At 48.8% G+C, this 24383-nt stretch overlaps 1 protein-coding gene across 1 annotated transcript in view; it reads right to left on the bottom strand.

The window, feature by feature from the left end:
• The window catches only part of SRRM4 (serine/arginine repetitive matrix 4), a 442185-nt gene that overhangs the window by 31464 nt on the left and 386338 nt on the right, over positions 1-24383 (bottom strand). The window contains exons 4-8 of the mRNA XM_064577691.1: positions 12957-13103; positions 9037-9114; positions 6895-6966; positions 4244-4270; positions 2245-2295 (exon numbers count right to left, since the gene is read on the bottom strand). Coding sequence (XP_064433761.1) covers positions 2245-2295; positions 4244-4270; positions 6895-6966; positions 9037-9114; positions 12957-13103 — 375 coding nt within the window. The remainder of the gene's footprint in view (positions 1-2244; positions 2296-4243; positions 4271-6894; positions 6967-9036; positions 9115-12956; positions 13104-24383) is intronic.

Raw genomic sequence — 24383 nt, 5'->3', positions numbered from 1 at the left:
ATAAAGGACTCAGGGATTCTTGTTAATGTGATAAGCAGACCACATTCCTTCCCTGCTTAGAACCTTCCCATTGCCCTCATGTCAAATCTGCACTCTCATTTTGCACCCCAAGCACCCTGGAGGAGTCAGCCCCCATGACGCTCTCTAGCTTCCTTGTGTGACATCTTCTGCCCTGGCTGGGTGGACTTAAGCAAGTCTGAACTGCTTGTATTCTGGCTCATCTATGTCCCAGTTCATGATGTCCTTGTGATGGTGATGATGACAGGCAGCCCGTATCTAACACATACTGCCTGCCAGGCACCATAGCCTAAGTATTTTTCCTAAATGGACCCATCTCTTCCTCTCAACAGCCTATGAAGTAGGTTCTCTTATTTCCCAGATGAAGAAACTGAGGCACCGAGTTTAAACCACTTGCTTAACCTGCAGCCTAGAATGGTTACCTCCATCCTTACCCTCGATCTAGACACTCCCTCCTGTCGGACGCCCCTGCTCACCACCAAGCCCTCTCTCCAACACCAGAGCTGCCACGGTGCCCTGGGCTCCTGGTGGTCCCCGCTGTGTCGTGACCAGTCCCATGTCTCCTGTGTCCCGCTGGGAACTGTGAGCTCCTTGAGTCCAGAAGGATATTTGGCTACTCTCTGTCCTTGGGCCCAGCCCAGGGCCTGCCATGTATTAGGGCCTCACTAAGGGATGTCGAATCCAAGGAGGCTAAATCTCTCCAGTGATCGCTTGTTTAGAAGCAGCCCTGACCATGGGACTTGGCAAGAAGAACCATCCTTTATCCTAGCGGCACCTTGTTTTTCTTGCTCTTCCCTCTCCTGACCCTTGTCTTTTGGCTTGTGTAACCTAGCAATTTCTGGGACTTATCCAGCTCTTGGCACCGGGGAGGGTGGCCACGTTGTTGCCCTCAAGCAGGCAGCCCCTGCCTCAGTGATGATTCCCCCCCACCCTGCCCCCTCCGCTTGTGCTCTCAGAGTCTGAGTCTATCCCCTGGCTCTATCTATACTGCAGTCCCAGTGGACAAGTAATGCAGAGGTCTCTGAGAATACGCACTCTATCTGCGCTTAGCGTGAATGCACACCCAATACATATGACCAATAATTGTCTTTTGACTCAAATTGAACAAGCTTGATGATCGGGAAGTTGTTCCCTGAGCTAATTCAAAGTCTACTGCTTCCTTCTAAAGCGTTCCCCAGGCCCCCTGTGGGGATGGCTCAAATGTCCTCCTTTGCACTGACCTTGGATGAAGTGACCCTTCGGGCACCAAAACGGGGTGCCCTCCCTCTGCATCCCTGCCTCCTCTTTTCCCTCCCCAACAGCCAACCACCTTTCATCCTATTGCCTTTGATCCTCACTTTAGAAGCTTCTTGGCGGGAGATAAAATATTAGTTGATTGGAAAACACATGCACTAACATTTGCAGGGTATAAAGTAGGTGGGTTGTAACCACATTTACTTTTAATTTGTCTGGGAACTGAACTCTGCAGGCAGTGCTAGCTGATTTGAATTTCGACTACCAGCCATAAACCATGAACCAGCTGGGGCCCCAAGACCAGGGGTAGGAGCTTCACTGCCATCAGCCAAGGCTCGGACTCACATGCACGCTCACGCCTGTGCTCACACGTGATCATGCCCCCATCACCACTCACGCACACATGGCACACCTGTGTGCACGGGGAAAAGCCACCCCGCACCCACCCTCCCTATGCGTAACACAGGTAAGTAAGCAGCGCGCACGCAGCGTGCAGAAAATCAGCACCTCCGTGCACACTGTCTGTCTTCATGCTCACACAAGCGGGAGCCTAGAGAATGCATTCGTGTGAACACAAGTACATACCACACCCACACTACCCCCACGGCATACATTCGTACCCACAGTCACACAAATGTTTGCAGGAGGGAAAGATGTACAGAGGTCTACAAACAAGGTGTACCCTACACATAGACATCCTTCAGAAAAATATATACGTGGTGCCCGCCAGGCACACAGATGTACCGCAATCACTTTCATGCTCACACAAATGCATGCACACATGCATCGTATACACAGCCTTGTGCACTCACACATACCCAGACCCACAACTGCCGTTCATCTTGGTTCTGCCTCTTCCTGCCTCTGTTCCTCTCACCCACCCCCTTCTCCCTCTCCCTGTTTATTTGGCAACTCCAACACTCCAGCTGTTACGAGGCCAGGTTCCCCTCCTCCCCCAAACTGGAGAGAATTTTCCAGGTGGTCTCTACTTACTGTTTTTTGTGCCTCTTCTCATCCCTCCTTTTGCTTTTTGGGCTGGAGGAGCTAAAGGAGAAATGGCCAATTAATTGAAAGATGCAAAATTCCAGTTACAGTTAAAAAGAAACAAGTAGTTAAAATGCTTAACACACAGTGGCCACCAGATCCGGGCAGTTTGGGAACAGACACTAATCATTTCCAAGACCAGGGCAGTCACCGACGCTGACTTTTTCACCCAGCAGGTGCAGCTACAAACGGGGACCCGCACACGGACTGAGAATGGGGTGCGTCGGGGGCCATGGCAAGCTTTGGCAGCTTAATAAAAACAGTGGTAAATAAAGGTGATACCTGTCATTTTTCGAGGACTTCTTATAAGTGAATACTCTGCTAAATACTTTTTGTCAGCAATCTTATTTTATTCTCCCTGCAACCCATGGGAAGAGGCACGTTTAACGCGTACTTATTTTACAGATGGGGAAACTGAGCCTCAGCTAGGCTAAGAAACTTGGCCAGGATCATACAGGGGAGCTGGGATGTGGCCCCAGACCGTGGATCCCCAGAGCCATGCTGTTGACTGATGTTCAATCAATTTGTAAGAGAGAAGAATGGTATATGCAGGGATACTCTGAAGCTTCATGAAGCTTGGCAGATTCAGAAATGTTCTGCTCATCCATTTTTGTTTTTATTTTTAAATTTATTTATTAGAGAGAGAGAGAGCGAAAGAGAGAGCGCAAGAGGGGGTAGGGTTAGAGGGAGAAGCAGACTCCCCGCCGAGCAGGGAGCCCGATGCAGGACTCGATCCCGGGACTCCGGGATCATGACCTGAGCCGAAGGCAGTCGCTTATCCAACTGAGCCACCCAGGCGCCCTCGTTTTTGTTTTTTAAGTCAGAGGGCTGGGGTATGGGTCCAATGGACAGTGATGAGTCGGGGTCCCAGCATTATCAGCTAGAGGCCCCAGAGGGTGAATGCTATTTGGTAATATTGGCTTCAGAGGGTCACCAAGAATGGACGATGGGCCCCGGTCCTGGAGAGGGGGAAACCTCATCCAACTGAAATGGCACCTCGGCGTTAGCTGTGCGATTTCTCTCCACTCTTGAGACTCAGCCTGGGCCATGGAAGAGCCCAGGACCTCACTGAAAGATCCAGGCTCACGCCCCAGCTCTGCCGCTCAGTCGCTGCGTGACCTGAGGCAAGTTACCTGTCCTCTGGAAGACCTGGTTTCCTTGACCGTGAAGTGGGGCCATTGCTCAGGCTGCTGGGCTGAGGGGATGGATGACACTGGTAATCGCTCTCTACCTGTTAACTGGATAAACAGAAGGACTCTGCACTCTGACAATTGCTGCAGATTTGGCTGTTACTCAAGATACCAAGGTAGGGAGTCCTGATCCCCTGTCTGACAGATCTGGGCTTGCCACCTGACTGTGTCTGTGGACACACCTGTCACACCTCCTGCCTGAATCTCAGTTTCTTCATCTGTAAAATGGGAATAATAAACATATCCACTGTACCAGGTTATGAGGGAGATCAGCGGAGATTCAATGGGCACACACACAGAGCAGGGGCTCAGTGCAGGATCCAATTTATAGCGAGGACCCTGTCGGCGACAGCTCTATTTATGCTTACTTAGTGTTTCCAGTACAGTTGGACTTGGCTTCTGTCCCTTGGCTAGGATCTGGGGAGGCTTTGGCGGGATCGGGGTGCTGAGGTTTCCCGACATGCCCCAATCCGGGATTTCAACGAGTGCCAAAACGAACGAACTCTGACCAGGGTAGTGAGACTTTCCAGGGAGGGGCAGGGGTAGGGGCTGGTCGAGGAGCAGCCATCTGGCCTCACCGAAGTCAAAAGCTGGCTGGGAACTCTCAGGGAAACCAACCCAAGGCTTTCATCTTGGAGGAAACTGAGGCCCAGGAAGATGAAGGGGGCGTGACCAAGAGCACACCCCAGAAGCTCCCTAAAACCTTCTTAGGAAAGCAGGAAAGAGAAGCAAGCAGCCAGAGGTGAAAAGATTCTTACCTGTGCCTTCTCTTCTTGGAGAATGACCTGATTAAAGGAATTAAAAGGAAGAGAGAGAGGGAGGGAGGGAGGGGAGCGAGGAGGAAGGAAGAAAGGGATGGAGGGAGGATGAGAAGGAGAGAAGACAATAAACATAGGTGAGCTGAGGTTTTTTTTCCTGGGACAAATGTTATCAGTGCGTTTGTGATCATGCTACATGGAGGTCGGTCGGGACCCCCTCAGATTTCAAAGACCATATGGGAGACACTGGTTTGCATTTTGAATTTCCAGTCTAAACGACCAGTGCTTCAATCCTCACCCCAAATTGTCTGTGAGCCTGTCTCGGATGGGGGTGGATGTGGGGGATATACGGGAGTCCTCTGCCTCCTCCTCGAAACCCAGTCTCACCTTCACCTTTCTCTCCCTAGTGGTGGATTCTTCATCACCATCTTCCTCATTGTCAGGGACAACCAGCTCCCATATGTGGAACTCTCACTGTGTGCCAGGCTTTGTGCTAAGTGTCTCTCACACACAATCCCACTTAGTCTTTACCCAAACCCTGCGAAGTTCTACTAACAACCATTTTACAGACACTGAAGCTCAGAGAAGTTGAAGTTGCCCAAGGTCACACAGCTCCGTGTAACTCCTGTGGATTCTTCAGAGTTCCATTCAGATATCCCCTCCTTGTAGCTTTTTCTGATCCCCTCAGGCTGGTCGGTGCCAACTTTCTGCTCCCACAAGCTTGGGTGAGCTCTGAGCTTAGCCTTATAGTACACACCTCTGCCTATTAACATTATCCATCTCCCCGACTAGAATGTGAGCAACTCAAGGGCAAGGGCTGGATTTTGGTCACTGCTCTGTTCCCGGGGCCCAGATTCCTCATTCATGACACATATTAGGTATTCAATAAATAGATGTGAAAAATAGGATTTTTTTTTTTTTTTTTTTTAGCCCTGAAGCCATGCTAATTGAGGGGAAAAAAAGAAAAATCTCTATGCATCCCCCACCCCTGCTCCTATCTCCAAAACAGTCAACTATCATTAACCCAATATCTCAAGAGCTTGGAGAAGCTGGGCCAGAAGGAGGGTAGTGCTCAGCAGGTGCTTTGGAAAGGATCAGCAACAGTATCTCTTCCTCCTAATCTCCCATTGATGGGCCTCCTTCCCTCTCCACCTCCACCTCCTGGGCTGGCTGTGCCTGGCAGAAAAAGCCTGTTTCTAACCTTCTGGCACAGTCTCTTTTTCATGAGGAGAAACCCTTGAGTGAGAAGCCACTTGAATTCCACAATCCCGATACGGAGAAGTCCCCCAAACCGGGACCGATTGGTCAGCACAGGAAGGTGACAGGATGGCAGTCCCACTCAGGGGCAGGCCACTGGGAAAGGCTTCTAACACCAAATTAACAACCTTTTGCTCATCGGCTTGCCCACATCTTGTGTTAAGCACAGACTCAGCATCAGTCGAAATGTCTGGGACAGTGGACATAGCTGGTGAAACCAAACTGAGTTGAGACCATTCTGGCAACAAGGGCTGCGATGTGACCACGGCCCTGGCTTGGAAAAAGCCACTTTGGGGGAACTCTGAACCAGGGGTGAGAAGCAGGGGGAAAACCCAAATGAACCCTTACCTTTTGTTCCACTGTGACTGTCTAAGGGCAGAAGTAATCTACTGCTGATGTAGGGAGATTGGAAGATAGGGCTGAGCAAAGAGAGGACACACACCACTCTTCCCGTCATCCACAGCCAAACACAGCAAACAACTTATGTGCGGAATTTCACACTCCCTGCCCCCAGGGGCCCAGAGGGCTTCCTCAGTGAGGGGGGGCTCAGTGGGCTCAGACCTGTGCCCCTCTACGTGTAGGCTCAGACCTACGCTCTGTCTACATGCACAGCAACCCCTTAGCTTCGCTGATGGCTTCCTATGGGAAAATTAGTCCAGTGAAGACAGCTGCTGCTTTTTACAGAGGAACTGGAAAGCCTGATTTTTTTCATTGCACAATTTCCCAATTATAAAATGCTGAGTTGGCCCATGGACCACAGATATGAGTCCTCTGGTGTACATCCTTCCAGTCCTTTCTTCCCCATATATGTGTGTGTGTATGTGTGTGTAGGAGGCCCCTTTTGGAATGTGTGTCCAGTTCACAATGCCCCCAAGGGTGGACAATCCCAGAAGCCACATTTTACATGATCCCATCCTCAAGGACAAGTTGGTCCAACCACAGAGTTGGACCTTGGGAATTTGGAATGAGGAACAAATAAGACAGAGAGCTTCAGTGTCTTCTTGAGGCTGGGCCAGCCACACAGAGGGATGGGCGCAGGGTGCAGCCGGGTCTCCCCACGTGGACCAGGGACTGTGTATCCTGCCTGGGTGCTACCAGCTCTCCACTCCTTGGTTCTAGATCCTCACTGAGGCCTGGCTGGTCCCTGAGACATTCCTGTCTCCTTATCGTCAAACAAACCCCTTTCTGGCCAGAGTTAGCTTTAGGGGGCCTTGGTTCCTTGCACCCAGAGTTCCAAGTTATACAAGGAAAAGGAAATACCAACACACAGGTGAGTATCTTATGTAAGTGAAATGATAAACTTATCACCAGTGAACTTCTGGCGCCCCCCACTCTCACCCCAAACCCCCAGCCCACCTGGGGTGGACCTGATTGCCGAGGCAGAAGAACAATACCTGTGTCGCTTATGTTTTTTGGAGCCTTTCTTCTTCTTTTTCTTGACAGGCGATGGACTATATGACGGGGACCTGCGGGGGAAGAAGACACCTTCAGTGGGAGTTCCTTAAGGACCAGGGTTGGCTTCAGAGACCCTTCTCTAGCCCCCACACAGGATCTCACACACAAGAATCATACCAATCCTGATATTATCAGTACTTGCATTTACTGATTTGCTATAATCAGATTTGCATTTTTTTTCAACATCGCCCTGTGTTTTATATGCATTATCTCACTTCATCTTTCCACACGCTTCTTAGGCAGGCAGGATGGTTACCTTCTTTTTACAGACAAGGAAAGGAGGTTCAGACAGGTAAAGTGACTTGCCCAAAGAAAGACACACATCTAGGAAGTGGATGGGCCGAGACTCAAACCAATGACAGGGGCCTTGCTCTCAATCCCTTTATCATCCCTCCTCGTCAGGTCAAACACTTTGTGTCTGCTCTTCTCCACCACCCCCCACCCCCCCAGCTATGCCCCTCCTCTCAGATAGTTTAGGCCTCTTTTCTGCCTTACCCTGGCCCCCTGGTAAGATCGAGCCCCTGGAGAAGACCTCATCAGGCTGTGGTCAGCATGGTGCTATCAGGGGTTCCCCAAGAAACAGAGCCACCCCGGAACCATGATTATGACTATGATTCAAGACTGAGTTTCAAGTGACCTGAGTTCCAACCTTGACTGTACCCCCAATTCATGAAGTCACCTTGGGCCATGTCACCACCCATCTCTGGGTCTCTTATTTCCCCAGTGAGTGACAAAATACTGAGGTTGAAACAGGTGAGGATGCCAACAAGGGCCTCTCAGAGAGCAGGCTGGGTGCGAGACAATAGGGAGCAGTGGGGACCATGGTGAACCAGAGAGCATCTGCTTCTCAGATCAGCTGAAGGTCTTGTGTGGGAATGCAGCCCTGGGCTTCTGGAACACCTGCCTTTTCAACAGAGGTCACCAGAAAAACATAACTTCATGTGAAATCCCCTGGTTTTTAAATGCTGGCCACCAATTAAAAAGACAAAAGAACATCTTGTAGGTCAAAGAGAACAAATCTACAGGGGGAAACGCAGGGTTGAGAACAACCTGACTCTTAGGGACCCACAACACCTGTCGCCAAGCACATCAGTGAAGCCTGACTTCCTTCTTTCAAATGTTCTGCCCACCCCTAAAATCAGGAGCTTCAAGCCACTTGCCCCAATTCCTCCCTTCACCCTACAACATAGGGTCTTCATTCACATTCCCTTCTGGGTCTTCTTTGGGCCTGTCCTCTTCCAACCAGGCTGTGGAGGTGGCAAGAACCCGGAAAACTGGAGGTGGGGCCAGAGTCATCCAGACTCTACTCTCTGCTGCCCCCTGCAGGCTCCTTCAAACAGGAGGAGCCTCCCAGGTTCCGTGTGATTTTCAACCTACCCCTCTGGGTCTGGAACACTGGACATGATTTTAATCTAGCGGGTGGCAGCGTGGAAGAAAACCTGGAAATATTTTTAAACTTAAAAAAATTAAAAGGAATTGTACATAGAAAAAAATCCATGGGGTACATAAGAGTCTGTCGCCGGCAAAAAATATAAAGTCCGTTTGTTATCGTTGGCATTCGCCTGCTAGGCGGGAGTAGCAGAAGCAACTGAGGAGCCTGGGATCCCTGTAAATTCTGTCACCCCCTCCCTGTGCCTTTCTTTTCTCATCTCTGAAATGGGGACAATAGTGTTTGGTAAATCGTGGTCAAAGGTGAAAGACATCATGGAGATCACAATGCTTATAGCATAGCCCTCTACACAGAAGAAGTTCTCAAAAAAAAAAATCAATATTCATGGTCTTGAATATGCTGATTACACTGGTCATTTACTATGTGCCAGACACTGTGACAGTTCCTTCCACATCCATTTTTCTCCATCTGATTCTCACAAAACGCCAAGAGGTAGGTACTATCACTATTTTATACAAGTGGAAACAGGCACAGAGAGGTGAAGGTACTTGCTTAAGGTCACACAGCTACTGAAGAGGCAGAGCGGGGATTCGAACCCAGGGGGAGTCACTGTTTGACTCTGAAACCCATCTGACCCCTATTTGGTCCTTTCTCCCATCTTCAAGGTTTCATGCCCCTTTAGGACGCTCACCTCCTTCTCTTCTTCCGGGTGGATTTCTTCTTTTTCTTCTTCCCCCTTGGTGGCGTCAAGTCTTTGTCTCGGGAGGCACTGTGGGGAGCACAGAGTTGGGTTTTAGAGGACCCAGCATGCCCCAAGCCCCCCAACCAGGCTGTTGCAGCCAGGGAAGAAGGACCCAGTTCCTTGGAGGCTGAAGGACCCATGGTGAATACCTAATTACCACCTCGTGGCTGATTTGGTCATACTTCAGATTAAGTGCCTCAAATAAGGTGTTAATGCCGACCTAATGAGACAGACGCTCCCCTGTTACCCAAACACCAATTGATTATTTAAAACAGAGTTATAGAGGTTAACTGCTCCTTAATAGATTTATTATTGAATTTGCAAATGGCTCACCTTGGTAAATAAATCACTTTTTAAATAATTAATCGGCAGTTCAGCCCCCTCTTTTCCCAATACTTCATGTCCATAGTTCCTGCTGGAAATGTAATAGGAGGAGGAAGTTATTATGTTAAGTAGGAGCTGATTATTAAAAGTATACTTGCCGAGGTCTAATGTAATGAGATACGTATCTTATATCGCTTCACAGAACCTCAAAAACCTCTGCTCTTCAGGAAAAATTATTTCCCACTCAATTAAATTCAAATGCTCGGGCTGCAGTTAAATGAAGTCAACTTATCTCCTTTTATAATTGGGGCAGGCTCCAGGGCTTTTTTAAAAACACTATCCCATGGCGAAAGGAGATGGGTTTGGGATAAAAAATTGCTTGGGAATTGAAACATGCCCACCCAGTTGAACTTGACTGGGAAAATGTAATATTAATAAGAATACCATTGCCATTTTTTAAAATTAATTTATTTATTTTTATTTTTTATTTTTTTAAAGATTTTATTTATTTACTTGAGAGAGAGAGAATGAGAGGGGGGATAGGGTCAGAGGATGAAGCAGACTCCCCGCCGAGCAGGGAGCCCGATGCGGGACTCGATCCCGGGACTCCAGGATCATGACCTGAGCCGAAGGCAGTCGCCTAACCAACTGAGCCACCCAGGCGCCCACCATTGCCATTTTTAATGATAACACCACTACCATCTATTCGCTTATTATGTGCCAAGCGTTTGACATTACCTTTATACTCACAAAAACACTTGGAGGGTGGTATGATTTTTAGGGTCTCATTTTACAGGTGAAGAACATAAGGCGCAGAATCCTGAACTGGCTTGCCCATAGCTGCACAGTTAGGAAGCATCTGAGCCGGGATTTGAGTGAAGGCCTGTGTGAGTCCTATCCCGAGGGCTTTCCCACACAGCCAACTGCCTTCCCAACCCTGGTTATGTGGACATTCTTTTGGAAACCGCCCAGCTCTTTCAAGACCATCATGCAACGCGGCCATACTGAATTCCATTCTAAGAATCTGGATCATTATGGTTAGTGGGAAAAAATCCCCAAGTGACTAGACTGTATGGGAAGGTCTCTGCATTGCCAATGAATGAAAATCATCTAGCTGTACGTAGAATATTTTTAAGGGAGTCACTTTAAGCAGGTTAAGATAAAATACCACAGGGATTAAGCACCTAGCTCCTTAACTACACTCACACATTATAAAGCATAAAGCACAGCACACACATCCAGGAAGCAAACAGGTTGCTTGTATAAATATGGTAGACCGCATCCGAATGTCTCCAGCACCAAGTGCTCGACACAGAGTAAGAGCCTACTAAATATTTGTTGGGTGACCAAATGAGGGATGAATGGATGAAACAATTTAGCCTCTTGTTAAATTTTCTTGTTTCATATAAACACTGCCCAGGGTAACTGTTGCCGGGAATTTGAGAGGAAAAAAAAAAATTTAAGGGAGAAATACTTAAGGGAAAAAAAAGACCCTTAAAACTGTGTCTTATAAAATAGAGAGAGATCTCATTTTTTTCAGACAATTATTCTCACTGCTTTCTGGAATGCCAGGGTCAGGGAAGCAGGCTTGGGAACCATTATCTTACACTCCTACGTGAGTGATGGAATAAAATGGAGAAAGACCTTGAATGTGGATCGATTTGAGGTCTGTGAGAAGGGGAAAATTAACCCCTTACATAGATCCCAAACACCTTTATAGAGGTAGGTCTGCATTTCCTCTACCTTTTTCTTCCTCCTGTACCTGTGTGCCTAGGTGTACTGTCCCAGCAGGGCTGGAGGGGCCGGGATAGTGGTTAAGTAAATAGACCGCAGTTACACAAGCAGCAGGGAAATAGGCAGCCATTAAGTATGCAGTGATGACCTAGAGTGGTTCAGTCCACGGTGGTCAAAAATAGAGTATGCAACAGTAAAGAATGCTGGTTCTAGAAGCTGCCACACCTGGATTTACATTCCTGCTCCATTACCTCCTAGCTCAGCAACCTCTCTGAGTCTCATTTTCATCATTTGGAAGATGGGAATAAAACGTGATACCTGTGTCCTAAGTTTAGTCATAAGAAATGAGGACCTCACTCATGCAACATGCCCTGGGTCTGGCACGGAGCAAGTTCATATAAATGTCCTTTCTATTATTGTAATTATGCATAGTAACACAATTACCATTTATTCACTGATTATATGCCAAGTGACTTTTATGATCACTTTTAACATTATTGCCATTATGGTGTTTTTTATCATGTCAGAGAGTAGGTCTTCTTCAGAATTCAGGTTCTCAACTAGACAGCCTTGTTCATGGGCCTCAGAGGTCTAGGAATCCTCAAGTGGTAGATGGAATTTGGGGAATATTCCTGGAGCATATACACTTGCCCTGGGCACAGCACTTCTAGCTTCCATGTAATTCTCAAATGGAATTTGAGAACCTCTGCCCTAGGAAACCAAGAACTCTAGGACATAAGGAGAGAATCTGGGCCAGATCAGGGGTCCTCAGGCTCATCTTGATCCTACCACATACTGTCCTCAGTTTCCACATCTGTAACATGGCTTTGACACCCTCTGATTCAACAGGGAGAGACAGGGATTGTATCTGGGGCACACTGCTGGCAAGGACACTAAATTCATTTCCCACCTGTCACTGAGCGGGTAGATACAAGCCCAGGGCAGCGAGAGAGTGGTGAGTTAGTTTGAGGAGTAGGAATAAAGCTTTCAACCGGCTGGTGAAGCCAGATGATAAAGATGGTGTTGTTAACAAAATCGATTCTTCAGAGGCCAAAGACAGACTAGGCTTTTTATGTGCACAGTGCAAAATTTAAAAATAGAAGTTAGGGGATAGACTGGTTTCTTCATTAGCATCAAAGTAAAATGTGTAGGTGTTCATCTAGGATTTAAGATCAGAGACCATAGTTCAAAACTTCACTCTGCCACTTACTGGCTGCCATATTTTGGGTAAGTCATGTTACCTCTCTGAGCCTCAGTAAAATGTTGTGTCTTTAGATACCAGCACAGTGCCTGTCACTAGCAGGTGCTCAAGCAATCCTGGTTGAATATCTGAATTTAAGGAATGAATGCAAAGATCCGAATCTCAGGAGACAGATGTAGGCTGAAGTCATGACTTGGAAATCAGTGGCTTATAGAGTCATAAAAATGGACAGGAACTAGCTCTATCATTTAAGGCAGGGGCAACAAATTGTGGCCCCTGGGCCGAATCCAGCCGGTCTCCTATTTTTATAAATAAAGTTTTATTGAAACACATCTATGCCCATTTGTTCACATATGGACTGTGGCCGTTTTGGTGCTACAATGGCAGGATTGAGGAGCGTGGCAGAGACCATCTGGCCCTCACACCTAAAAGCTATCTGTACTCTATAGAAAAAAATTTGCTGACTTTTGATTGGATTTAAGGGTCTGAAAGAGGAACTTGCAAAAGAGAGGTGCGTGGGAAGAGTGGCCAGGAAGACAAACTTCATTTCTGCATCCTCCACTTGAACTTCCTCACTGGACCAAAAGAGAGGGTGGGGGCCGTGTCTCACCTGCGTGCTCTGGCAGGACTGAGCTCCTGGCAGGCCTTGTCTCTCTCCAGGCTGTTGGTGCCCAAGGCCTCAGTGGCCAGATGCTGGCTCAGCTTCTCCGAGGGTCCATCCTGAGCTGGAACCAGAGGGCTGCTCTGGGGTTCTGTCCTACAGGGGAACAAATAAGGAGACAGAAACTGTTAGGATGTGACAGATTCTTTTCTTTTTTTAAGGAAGAGAATGTGCACCTGAATGGGGGTGGGGAGGGGCAGGAGAGGGAGAAAGAGAATCTTATAACTCAGGGCTCCATCTCACAACCCTAAGATCATGACCTGAGCTCAAATCAAGAGCTGGATGCTGAACCAACTACCCAGGTGCCCCAGGATAGGACAGATTCTTAACGTTAATCAAACATTCACACACCTCCTGATATTTCCCACCTTTCCTTGCAGTTAGGTTGGGACAATGAGAGATTATCTTGGCCACTGGTCTCTGGGTGGGAGTGACATGTGTCACTTCTGGCTTGAGGCAATAAGGTCTGTGTACCTTCCCCAGCTCTCTCTCCCTCTATTGCAGTGATGTTGGAGGCCACATACCCTGAAAGGTGAAGCTACTTGGTGGAGGAGAGATGCCTGAGCCGCATCAGACTTTGTATGTTAGAAATAAGCCTTAGTTGGGTTAAGCCATTGAAATTTAGGGGCTTATTTGTTACTGCGGCATTGCTGGGCCTACCCTGACTGAACCACAGGGAGGGTCTGGAAACCAGTGTTTCACTTCCTTGCTCAAAACATAAGTGGAGGCTGAAGCATGATAGGATTAGTTCCAATTCCCCTTTACCTGTTCTGTCCCATTTCCCTGCCTTATCTCTGTATGGAATGGATATCCCTGGATTCAAAACACTGTTCTCCCTTTAGTAGATAGAGGACTCAGTTTCTCTGTCGTGCATCCTCACTGATTAAGATAGAGAATAACATTAGTCCTTACATTGTTGAGTTGTTATGAAAATAAAATGAGATACCATAAAGCAAACAGAAAGGCTGTTCCATTTCCCTTTACTTCCTTGTGAACCAAACCTCCACTCTGGCGTCCCTAGCAGGTGGAAGGCTACCTAGTTGGGACGCAATCCCCATGAAGGCCTCAAGTTCCCTCCTCTGCCTCTGAGAAGAGCCCCAGGCAACTCTAGGAAGTTACCTGAGTCCCACCTCCTTCTTTGAGTCCCGAAAAGGGGTTAGGAAGTTGCCTAGGTACTCAGTCTTTGAAAACACCATCACTCACACCTCCGAGCCCCCAAACAAGAGGAGTCAGGAGTTGGAGAGGCAAAGGTGGATTTGGCACCATCCAGCAAACTCCCCTCCCTCCTCATCCTGCCCGCAGAGTCCAGATCAAGCACTGATCAAAGACATTAGTATTTCTCCTGTACCAAGCACCTGTAGTCAGTGCACCAAGACTGGTTTTATGACTCAGGGTGAATGCAGCTGATAAGCCCCCTGCTCCTTAGGGCTGCCCAGAGAGCAGGCCAAACCCAGTCAATATTGAAGGAAGGGCAGCCAAACACATCCATCTCTGTCAGCTGCTTATCAGGGCATCTTTAGAAGCAGAGCTGAGAGAGGCTGCAAGCCCAGGAGGGATGGAGAGTCTTGTCAGGGCTGTCCAGCCCTCCTCACTGCCACCTCTGGGCTTCCAGAACTCCAGGGTTCCCTATACCTCCTGCCCTGCTTCTCCTACTATGAGGGGTCCGTTCCCATGCCTCCAGTCTACTCATGTGTAATGCTGTCCTGACTCTTCTCAAACGACTATGAGCTTGCCATGTCTGCCCAGCCCCCAGCAAGGCTTGCCTCTTCCCATGCTTGACCTGGCCTGGCCTAACCTGCGTTCCAGGCCAGTTCTAAGTGTGGGGCTGCAGCAAATAAGAGGGAGATGTCCTCTGTGATAATGGAGTTTACATTCTAGATGAGGAAGCAGGCATAAGCATATATGCAAGTAATAATATGACTTACTGGATGGTAATAAATTATGGAGAGAATAAGCCAGTGGAATGGGAGGGGGTGACTGTTCTTTTGTTCAGGGTATCGGGCAGGCCACTCTGAGGATGTCATGGAATGGAGGCTTAAAGGATTAGGGACTAACCTTGCAGTTTGTGGTGGTTTTAAAATGTGTTCACAGATTCTTTGACAGCTCTGCCATCAAAAGATGAAACCAATTTCCCTCCCCTTGAATACTGGCTGGGCTTAGTGATTCACTTTTAATGACCAGAAGGTAGTAGAAGCGATAATGTGTGATTTCCAAGACTAGGTCACAGAGGCAGCTTCTGCCTCGCTCCCTTTGGATTGATCACTTGAGGGAAGCTGCCGGCATGGTGTGAGGACACTCAGGCAGCTCTGTGGAGAAGCCCTTGTGAAGAACAGCTGAGGCTTCCTGCCAAAAGCCAAGCACCCACCAGCCATGTGGGCACGCCACCTTGGAATTGGATCCTCGAGCCCCAGGCAAGCCTCAGATGACACTGCGGCCCTGGCTGACATCGGACTGCAGTCCCATGTGAGATGGTCAGCCAGAGTCGCCCAGCCAAATTCTTGACTCGCAGAAACTGTGTGACGTTGTTTGTTGCTGTTCTAAGCCACAAAGATGTGACGGGATAATCTGTGGCCCGGTAACAGACAAGTTCTACACAGGTCATCTGCGGGAAGTGGGAAATGCACTCTAGGCAGAAGGAATGGCAGGTTCTTTATATACATGTAAAGAATGGCAAGCAGGGCTAGAGTGAACAGAGGGGGAGACCAGAGATTGGGTCTTGTAGGTCATGAGACTCTGTGGCTGAGATGGAACGCCTTTTGAACAGGGGAGTGACCTGGTCCGGCTTAATTTTACAAGGATCGCTCATCAGTTGCTGAAGACACTGGACAGAGGGAGGAGCAACAGAGATGGGGAGACTAAGGCAACTGTCCAGGCTCTGATCAGTGGGTCAGGGATGAAGGTGATGAGATGTGGTCAGGTTCTGAGACTTGAAAGCAGAACTCGCATCATTTGCTGCTGGTTAAACATGGGATGGGAGAGAATAAGGGAAAGGGAGAGGTCAAGGACGATTCCAGGGTTTTGAGCCCGAGCAACAGGCAGGACAGAGTCCCCACTGATGAGGTGGAGATGCTGATGTTGGGAGCAGACTTCTGGGGCGATCTAAGCCCTGTTCTAGGATATGAGTCCCTTTGCTACTATGACTACAGCTCCAAATAGGCACTATGGACGTCTGATTGTCTTCTCTCACACTAGACTATGAGCTCCCTGGGAGGGGGACCGTGTCTCACCACCCCAGGGCCCGCCGTGTGGTAAACACTCAACATTTGCTCAGTGAATAAATGAAAGAGCACATTGGCTAAAAAGAACAGGCATTTGTTTCAAAAAGTTAGAAAGGGCTTCTGAGATGGCCTGAGCGAATCCCTTCATGTTACAGTTGGTGGAGATAAACCAGCCACTGCCTCGGTCAACTCAGACAGCTCAGTCGATGCATTTTCTACTCTACCCCATATTTCTCTTAGAAAAGTGATCAGTGAACTTATCAATGTATGAGTGTATTGCCCAGGAGGGCCTTAAGCTGGATGCACACAAGAACGGAATTTTGGACTCTCGGGCATTATAGGAAACCATTACACAAATCTGTATCAGAGACAAGCCCCAGATAGGAAAAAAAACAAAAAACCAAAAAAACAACAAACTGATGTGAGCAATTTGGCAGAGAATTAATCCATGATGAGTATAAGTGCTGGCATTGTGTGGAAGGTCTCAGTGACTTCCGCTAATGGGGGGAGGAGGCGTGGGTTATCTGCAGTGCAGGGACAAGTGGGGAATGCTCCTGCCAGGCACTGGGGGACAGGGCTTAGGGTGAGGATGACGCCTCATCCATCACTGCTGGCATCAGGGATGGGCAAATCATGATGGTTTGATGAGGAAAGGTACGATGGAGTTGCTGCATTTATAATCTGACACTCCCTGACATGGTGGATGGCTCTCATTTTCTTTCTCTCTTTCTTTCTCTCTTTCTTTCTCTCTCTCTTTTCTTTCTTTCTTTCTTTCTTTCTTTCTTTCTTTCTTTCTTTCTTTCTTTCTTCCTTTCTCTCTCTCTCTCTCTCTCTCTCTCTCTTTCTTTCTTTTTTTAAGATTTTATTTATTTATTTGAGAGAGAGAGAGCACAAGCAGGCCAAGAGGCAGAGGGAGAGGGAGAAGCAGGCTCTCCGCTGAGCAGGGAGGCCGATGTGGAGCTCGATCCTGAGCATGATCCTGAGATCATGACCTGAGCCAAAGGCAGATGCTTAACTGACTGAGCCACCCAGGCGCCCCTAGTTCTTATTTTCTATAGCATTTCTGTAGCACCTTCCTTGCAGTAGGTACCCATTCTGGGATCTTGCAATAAAACAAACAAAAAACAAACAAAACCAGAATTAATTCTTCTACCTGGCAGACAGGGAGTTGTGAGGGATGGAAGAAAGGAAAACTCCACAATATCATAGAACTTTTAAGATGCTTTTTAAAGATGTTCTGACACGTTGCTTCTCTGCTTTCTTAAAACTGGAAGAGACTCAGAGAGCATGTAGTCCCAGGTTTCTAAAACCTTGCACATCTTCAGAGGCTCCCAAGAAGCTGGTAAAAATACAGACGTCTCAGTCCCATCCCAGCCATAATAAATACAAGTCTCAAAGGGGTGAAGCCAGGAAATATGCATCTTAAAGAAACATCCCTGGTAATATATCCTCCTCTGGATTAAGAGGAAGTCCTAACCGATTACCAGAACTAAAAGGCTCTGCCTGACCTGGCTTCTGCTCCCACTCTAGACCCCATCTGCTATCCTCCTCTCTGTCCCTTACTCTGCTCGAGCCACATGGCTTCCTGGCTGTCCCTCACATGGAACAGGGCCTTTGCTCAGAGCCTCTGCCTTTCTGTTCCCTCCACCTGGCATGCTGTTCCTGCAGTTCTTTGCAAGGCCGCTTCCTTCCTTTCATCCAAATGTCAGCTCCTTGGAGAGGCCCTCTCTGACCCGCTCTTTGATTGTGCCCCTCTGTTCATCACTGCCTCCAGCACAGGAGTCTGCTCTGCCTTCCTCCAGGACATTTGTTACTATTTGAAATGACCATTTTATATGTTTATTTGCTAACCATTTGTCTTCTGGATGCCAACGTGAGCTTCATGAGAGTGGGAACTCGCCTCTTTTCTCACCACTGAATCCCCAGGGATATAGTGCCTGGCACAGTGTGCTTTTTGGCTCAATAAACATTTGTTGAATGAATGACTGGATGGATGGATGGATACATGATGACTGATCCTGTGTGGGAACCTCTCCTATGTATAAAGAAGCAGTGGTCCAAGGAGAGGGGCCCGTCTGAGGTCACCCAGCATTTCAGCGGACTCAGACCTCAGCCATGGTGCCCCCTCTTCCCCACGGCACCCCCACCCCTCTTCCTTCCCTGCCTCCCGCTCTGCATCTTTGAAGGGCTTTTAAGAAAAATTCCGTGTTTTCTCTTGGCTGAGGAGTCCCGGCAGCTGCCTCGTTTTTACCACATGGCCCTTCGATGTTGCATAAAAAAAAAAAGCACTTAAAAGGAGGCGAGATCTTCAGGGGACAGCTAAAACAGTGCGGTCAAGGGCCTGCACACTCCACTTCACAGAGGGAGGGAGGGGGCTGCACTTGCTGAATTCCTCAAGGCCTTCCCACTCGTTCCTGCTAATCAGCGACCTGGAGCTTAGATGCTGCTCTCCGTAGTCATGGCAACCAGCAGATTCCCAGCCTCTGATAAAAGTCAGGCCTGAACTTTCTACAAAACTCTCCAAGATGCGCGGCTCCCTAGCTGCTTCCCTGCTTCTTGCATCAAAGCGCCCTGCTCCCAGCCAAGTGCTCAGCCGGCCCTGAGTTGGGTACAGGTCCTCCTCGTGCCCCAAGCCCCAGATTTAGTTAAACACCGACTGGGGAATCAGAGACAAACAGCGGTGGAGGGGAGCAGAAAGGGACCCCCCCCCAGCCCTGGCGCTCCTCTGTACAGAGTGGGGGAAACTAAGGCCCCAAGTGCAAGGGGACTTGGCCAAGGCCACACAATGAGTGACTCACGTCTGAGCTGTGGCTGGAACTGTGGCCTTTTGTCCCTGAGTCCAGTGCTCTTTCCACGTCACCTAATCATAGTGGCAACCAACATTTACCACGCACCTGTGCCATGCCAGACACCAGGACCACACACCATCTCCGTTAAGCTTCCACAGAAAGCTAGGAACAGGCGTGGGCATCCCTACTGAGAACCGGGGATAGTGAAGCAGCAAGAACACTAGCTGGCCTGCCTGTTGATAGGAATCAATAGAGGAAAAGGGAGAGAAATCTGGAAAACACTTTGAACGTGTAAGGAAGTAGTAAGTGGGAATAGAGGGTGAATCCTGGTAATTTCATTGCGAGACAGGGACTTGCTTTATATGTTTGGAGAAGGGGCTGTATCTCAAGTTTGGCTTGAATGTTATATTCCACAAAGAGGAATGGTGTTTGCTCATTGGATTGGGGACACTTTTTGCCTCCGTCCCATCCCACTAATAGCTTCTCCTGGGTGTAGAGCACTAATCGAGTGTCTCAGCTGATGTTGATGACCCTCTGTAAGGTACACAGTTTAGCAAACTTCTCCCCATTTCACAGGTGAAGGCACTGAGACCTGGAGAGGCAAAGGGTCTTGCTTTCCATCCAAGGCTCATGCCCCAGGTTCTTGTTCTGCACTTGCATTCAGGCCTATGAATGGTCCATCCTTGTCCCCGCACTTAGCCAGCACCTACAGTCTGCCTGTTTCAGTAGAGAATGAGGGCCCACACTCTCAGCTCATGAGTCCACCAGAAAGCTCAAGGCTTATCATGGGGCGGACCCAGCCCACAGACAAGATGCATCTGGCTAATTTATGCCTTGGTTCCTGGGGCTTCAGTCCTGGCCTGAGGTCTTGGTACCAAGGCCTTTCAAGGTTAATTAAGCTTGGTGAGGGGTCACCTAGAGAAGCTGTGACTCTTTGAGCTTTGCAGTCATGGCTAGGAAGAGTATCAGAGCTTGGGGGACTGGGGATTCCCAAGAGCCACTGAGGGAGACATCAGGGAGTTAGTAATGCTCATCCTGGTAGGAACTGAATGAGAAATGAGAAGTGTTAAGAAGCTGGCATCTCCCTCATTATTTCATTCCTTTATGCAAAGGTTGTTTGCTGAACACCTACTTGGTGTCAGATTTCAAGGACCGAAAAGTAACTAAGACTTGCTCTGCCCTCTGCCTGGAAGGGGAAGACAGATCCCTCAACTGGGAATTACAGTCCGGCATAGTAATCTCAGAGGGCCATGGAACCACAGAGAGAGCACCTAGTCCAGCCTTGGCATGTGGGCAGGTGGCCATGGAAGGCTTCCTAGAAGATGTATGGAAACTGCTCAGGAGACTGGAGTGCAAAGGACATGGCAGTGAACTTTGAGTAACTGCAGAGGAGGCGGATGTGAACCGGATGAGACAGAGGGGTGGGAGGGTAGAAAGCAAGAGGGGAGACCGGTTTATTTCACTGAGCAAAATGCCCTTGAGGTCCATCCACGTTGCCACAAACGGCAGGGTCTCCTTCTTTTTCACGACTGAATAGTATTCCATCGTGTAGACATAACACATTCTCTTTATCCACTCACCCACTGATGGACACTGACAGTGCTTCCATGTCTTGGCTACTGTCAATAACACTGCAGTGGACATGGGGTGCGGGGGAAAAAGAAGCTGAGACTTGGGAGGAGGCCAGGGGCTGGGTCCTTCAGGGTCAGGTGGGGGACAGACAGGTGCTTCTCACACCTTCCCGTGCACGTGAAGCCCCTCGAGATTGTGTTGGGATGGAGGGACTGACTCAGCAGGTCTGGGTTAGAGCCCGAGCTTCTGTCCTTCTAACCAATGCCCAGGGGCTGCTGCAGCTCCTGCAACCACTTTGAATAACCAGACTGTAGATTTTACAAAGGATTCGGACCCGACCCTGAGGACTGGCCAACACAGACAAGCACAGCCCTCTAGCACACTCCCTCTTCTGGCAGGATGACAATGGTTTAGTTCAGCTCTCAGGGCTGAGAGCATGTGAGTGTGTGAGCGTGAGTATGTGTGCGCGGTAAACACTCTTGTATATCAAAAACTGTCCAGTTCCCAAGTTCAGGTCAAAGGACAAAAGAACCATATGGAGAAAAATCAGCTCAGCATTTCTTACCAGCTCAGCCAAGCAGGTCAGACCCCCAACATGCCTGGGTTGTGGACTCTCAACACTGAACACATCCATCCTCTGCCCTCCCATCAACCCCAAATTCAGCCAGTCATTTCTCCCTCCTCAGGCTGGCCTGTCGATGGCCTATTTGCCTAGGGAGAGAGGGCAAATGGTGGAGAGGGGGACTGCATTTGATTCTTGGGACTGCCTGGCAGGCAGGCTGCCCCCAACTTGGGAAATGGCCGAGTTCCAAAATGCTGTGGTTTTCTACTTGAACGCAAAAAGTAATTCGGTGATGCTGAGAAAGTGCACAGGTCCTGGGGTCCTACTGACCCGGGTTCAAGCCCTGAACCCGCCCAGCTGTGTCACCACAAGCAAGAATAACATCTCTGGCTCCAGCCCAGGGCACCCTCAGGACTTTCTACCAGCTGGAATTGCAGACAGGTTTAGATTTCGTCAAGGAGCGTGAGTGGCTGACTGTATTTTCTTGCCAGGGGAGGGACTGTGCTAGGTGAGTCCCTTTGGGCATCATTACAGCCACTGCTGGAGGAGGTACCAGGCAAGCAAGATCTGCTGGGAACAGGACAGAAGTCTCCAGCCCAGGGTAGGAGGAGCCTCGATTCAAGAGCCAAGTAAAGACTGGTCCCAAGAAGTCCCAAGAAGTGCCACCAGGCACTTATTCAGTTATTCTTCATTCAGTCACTGATTCAACAAATATTTACTGAGCACCTACTACGTGTAGGCCATGTTCTAGGCACTGGAGACAAAACAAAGAACAAGGCAGAAACAATCCCTATTTGGTGGAGCTTGCATTCTACTGGGATGGGCAGAGGGTAGAGGAGCAGAAAATACACATAATTAAGTGGTAAATACACAGGCTATTGGAAGATGCATAGAGGAGAAATGGAGAATAAGGAAAACTGGGAATGCTACTGGGAGAGGGTAGAATTTTAAATGGGGTGATCAGAGGAGGCTTCCTTGAGAAGGTTAACATCTGAGCAAGACTTGAAGGTGCTGAGGTAGGGAGCCTTGTGCCTGCCAGGGAGTAGAGCATGATAGGCAGAGGGCACGACCAATGCAAAGGCCCTGAGGTAGAAACACACTAGCTGCACTGTGGCTAGAGCTGAGTGAGTAAGCAGGACAAAATTTGGGGGGTGGGGTATCAGAGAAGTAATGAGGGATCAGATCATGGACAGGCTGGTGGACTACTGCAAGAACTTGACTTTTTCTCTGAGTGAGAGGAGAAGCCAGTGGATGGTTCCAAGAAGAGAAATGAAGAGATCTGACTTAGGCTTAAAGGGTCTCTGGAGGCTTGCTGAGTCTAGTGGGCCAGGGAGCTGGGACCAGTGTAGGAAGACCAGCTGGGATGGTTGCAACAACCCACCCAAGAGAAGATAGTGGCCGGGGTCCCTGTTATCATTGCTGTAGTGGGGAGAAGTGGTCAGATTCTGGACACAGACTGAAGTTGGAACCAATGGAGTTTGCTCATGGATTGGCTATATGGCAGTGTGAACGAAAGGGGTCAAGGGTAACTCCAAGGTTTTGCTCTGAGCAACTGAGGGGATGGAGCTGCTGGTTACTAAGTTGGGGATGGTTGCAGGGGAAGAAGGGTGTTTGGGATGCCAACTAGACACCCATGTGGAAGTGGTAAGTAGCAGCTCAGTACCCAAGACTGGAGTTCAAAGAAGACGTTAGCGCTGGGGAAGTGCATTTGAGAGAGGTTGGCATTTAGATGGCATTTAAGGCCATGGGATCGGATCTTCTTGGGGGTGAGATGGAGCATCTCAAAAGAGTGAGGTGGGAAGCTGAGGAAGGAAGTAAGCTCCATGCTAGTGAGGTTTTGGAATAACAAGATGGCTCAATGGGAGTGTCCCAGGCTGGTGGACTGGCTCTTAAAATACACAGTTGAGGGTGGGAGGATGGGTTAGCCTGGTGGTGGGTATTGAGGAGGGCACATTCTGCATGGAGCACTGGGTGTTATGCACAAACAATGAATCATGGAACACTTCATCTAAAACTAATGATGTAATGTATGGGGATTAACATAAGAATAAAAAAAAATTAAAAAAAAATACACAGTTGACCATTGAGCAACATAGGGGGTGGGGGGCACTGATCCCCATGCAGTTGGAAATTCATGTATCACTTTTGACTCCCCTAAAACTTAACTATTAACAGCCTGCTGTTGACCAGTTTGCCTTATCAATAACAAAAACAGTCGGTTAACACATATTTTGTATATTATATGTATTCTAGACTGTATTCTTACAATAAAGTAAGCTAGAGTAAAGAAAATAAGAACATCATAAGGAGGCGCCTGGGTGGCTCAGTCCGTTAGGGCGTCTGCCTTCGGCTCAGCTCATGATCTCAGGGTCCTGGGATCAAGCCCCGCATCAGGCTCCCTGCTCAGCGGGGAGTCTGCTTCTCCCTCTCCCTCTGCCCCTCCCTCCCCCTGCTCATGCGCTCTCTCAAATAAATAAATAAAATCTTAAGAAAAAAAGAACATCATAAGGAAAATACATCTATAGGACTATGCTGTATTTATGGAAAAGAATCCAGATAGAAGTGGATCCTGTGTGGTTGTTTGGGCTGCTCACTGGTCAGCCGTGCTCATAAAGCATCTGACTCCTCCCATTCATTCATTCCTCAGCTAGCCCTTAATTCTGGTAAGCATCATTTTACTTCTGGTGGAGGGTCATTTCAAGATGCTCCAGACGTCCTCCTTCCCCCACGGAGGCCTTCCTCAGTCCAGAGGAAGACGTGGGTCAGGTTCATGAGGAACTCTCAGGAGTGAAAGTGACCCAGGAAAGGAGAGGTCCTGAGGAGAGAGAGGGCAAGTCTGGAGGAACACGTGCACAGAGCGGGCAGGGTGACTGGTCCGGAGAGGGTGGGTAGAGCATGGTGATCAGATTCATCAAACAGACTCTGCCTGGCCACTCACCAGCTGGGTGACCTTGGGCAAATCTCCTCACCTCTCTGGTGAAACACAAATCGCATGCACCTCAGGGGGCCGTCATGAGACTAAAATGGTGTGATGCACACCCAGCGCTTACATGGCGGCACTTTAAATCCCAGCCACGCTTTCCAGGGCAGGTCACATTGTTCTCCAGCCTCACTGCTGACTCCATCCCCTTTCCCCAGACAGCCCAAGGCAAAGGATTCTGGGAAGGGGAAGGGCAGGGAGGTTGGTGTGCCCTTGAGTGTCTCAGGAGCTCCTTCCTACCGCGGGACCTTGGCT

The sequence above is a fragment of the Mirounga angustirostris genome, unplaced genomic scaffold, assembly GCF_029215605.1.
Source record: "Mirounga angustirostris isolate CCGP_5_RB_7025 unplaced genomic scaffold, mMirAng1.0.hap1 SCAF_14, whole genome shotgun sequence".
In the NCBI taxonomy this organism is placed as follows: Eukaryota; Metazoa; Chordata; class Mammalia; order Carnivora; family Phocidae; genus Mirounga; species Mirounga angustirostris.
The sequence above is the reverse complement of the archived record's forward strand: the minus strand, read 5'-3'. Positions and strand labels throughout refer to the sequence as shown.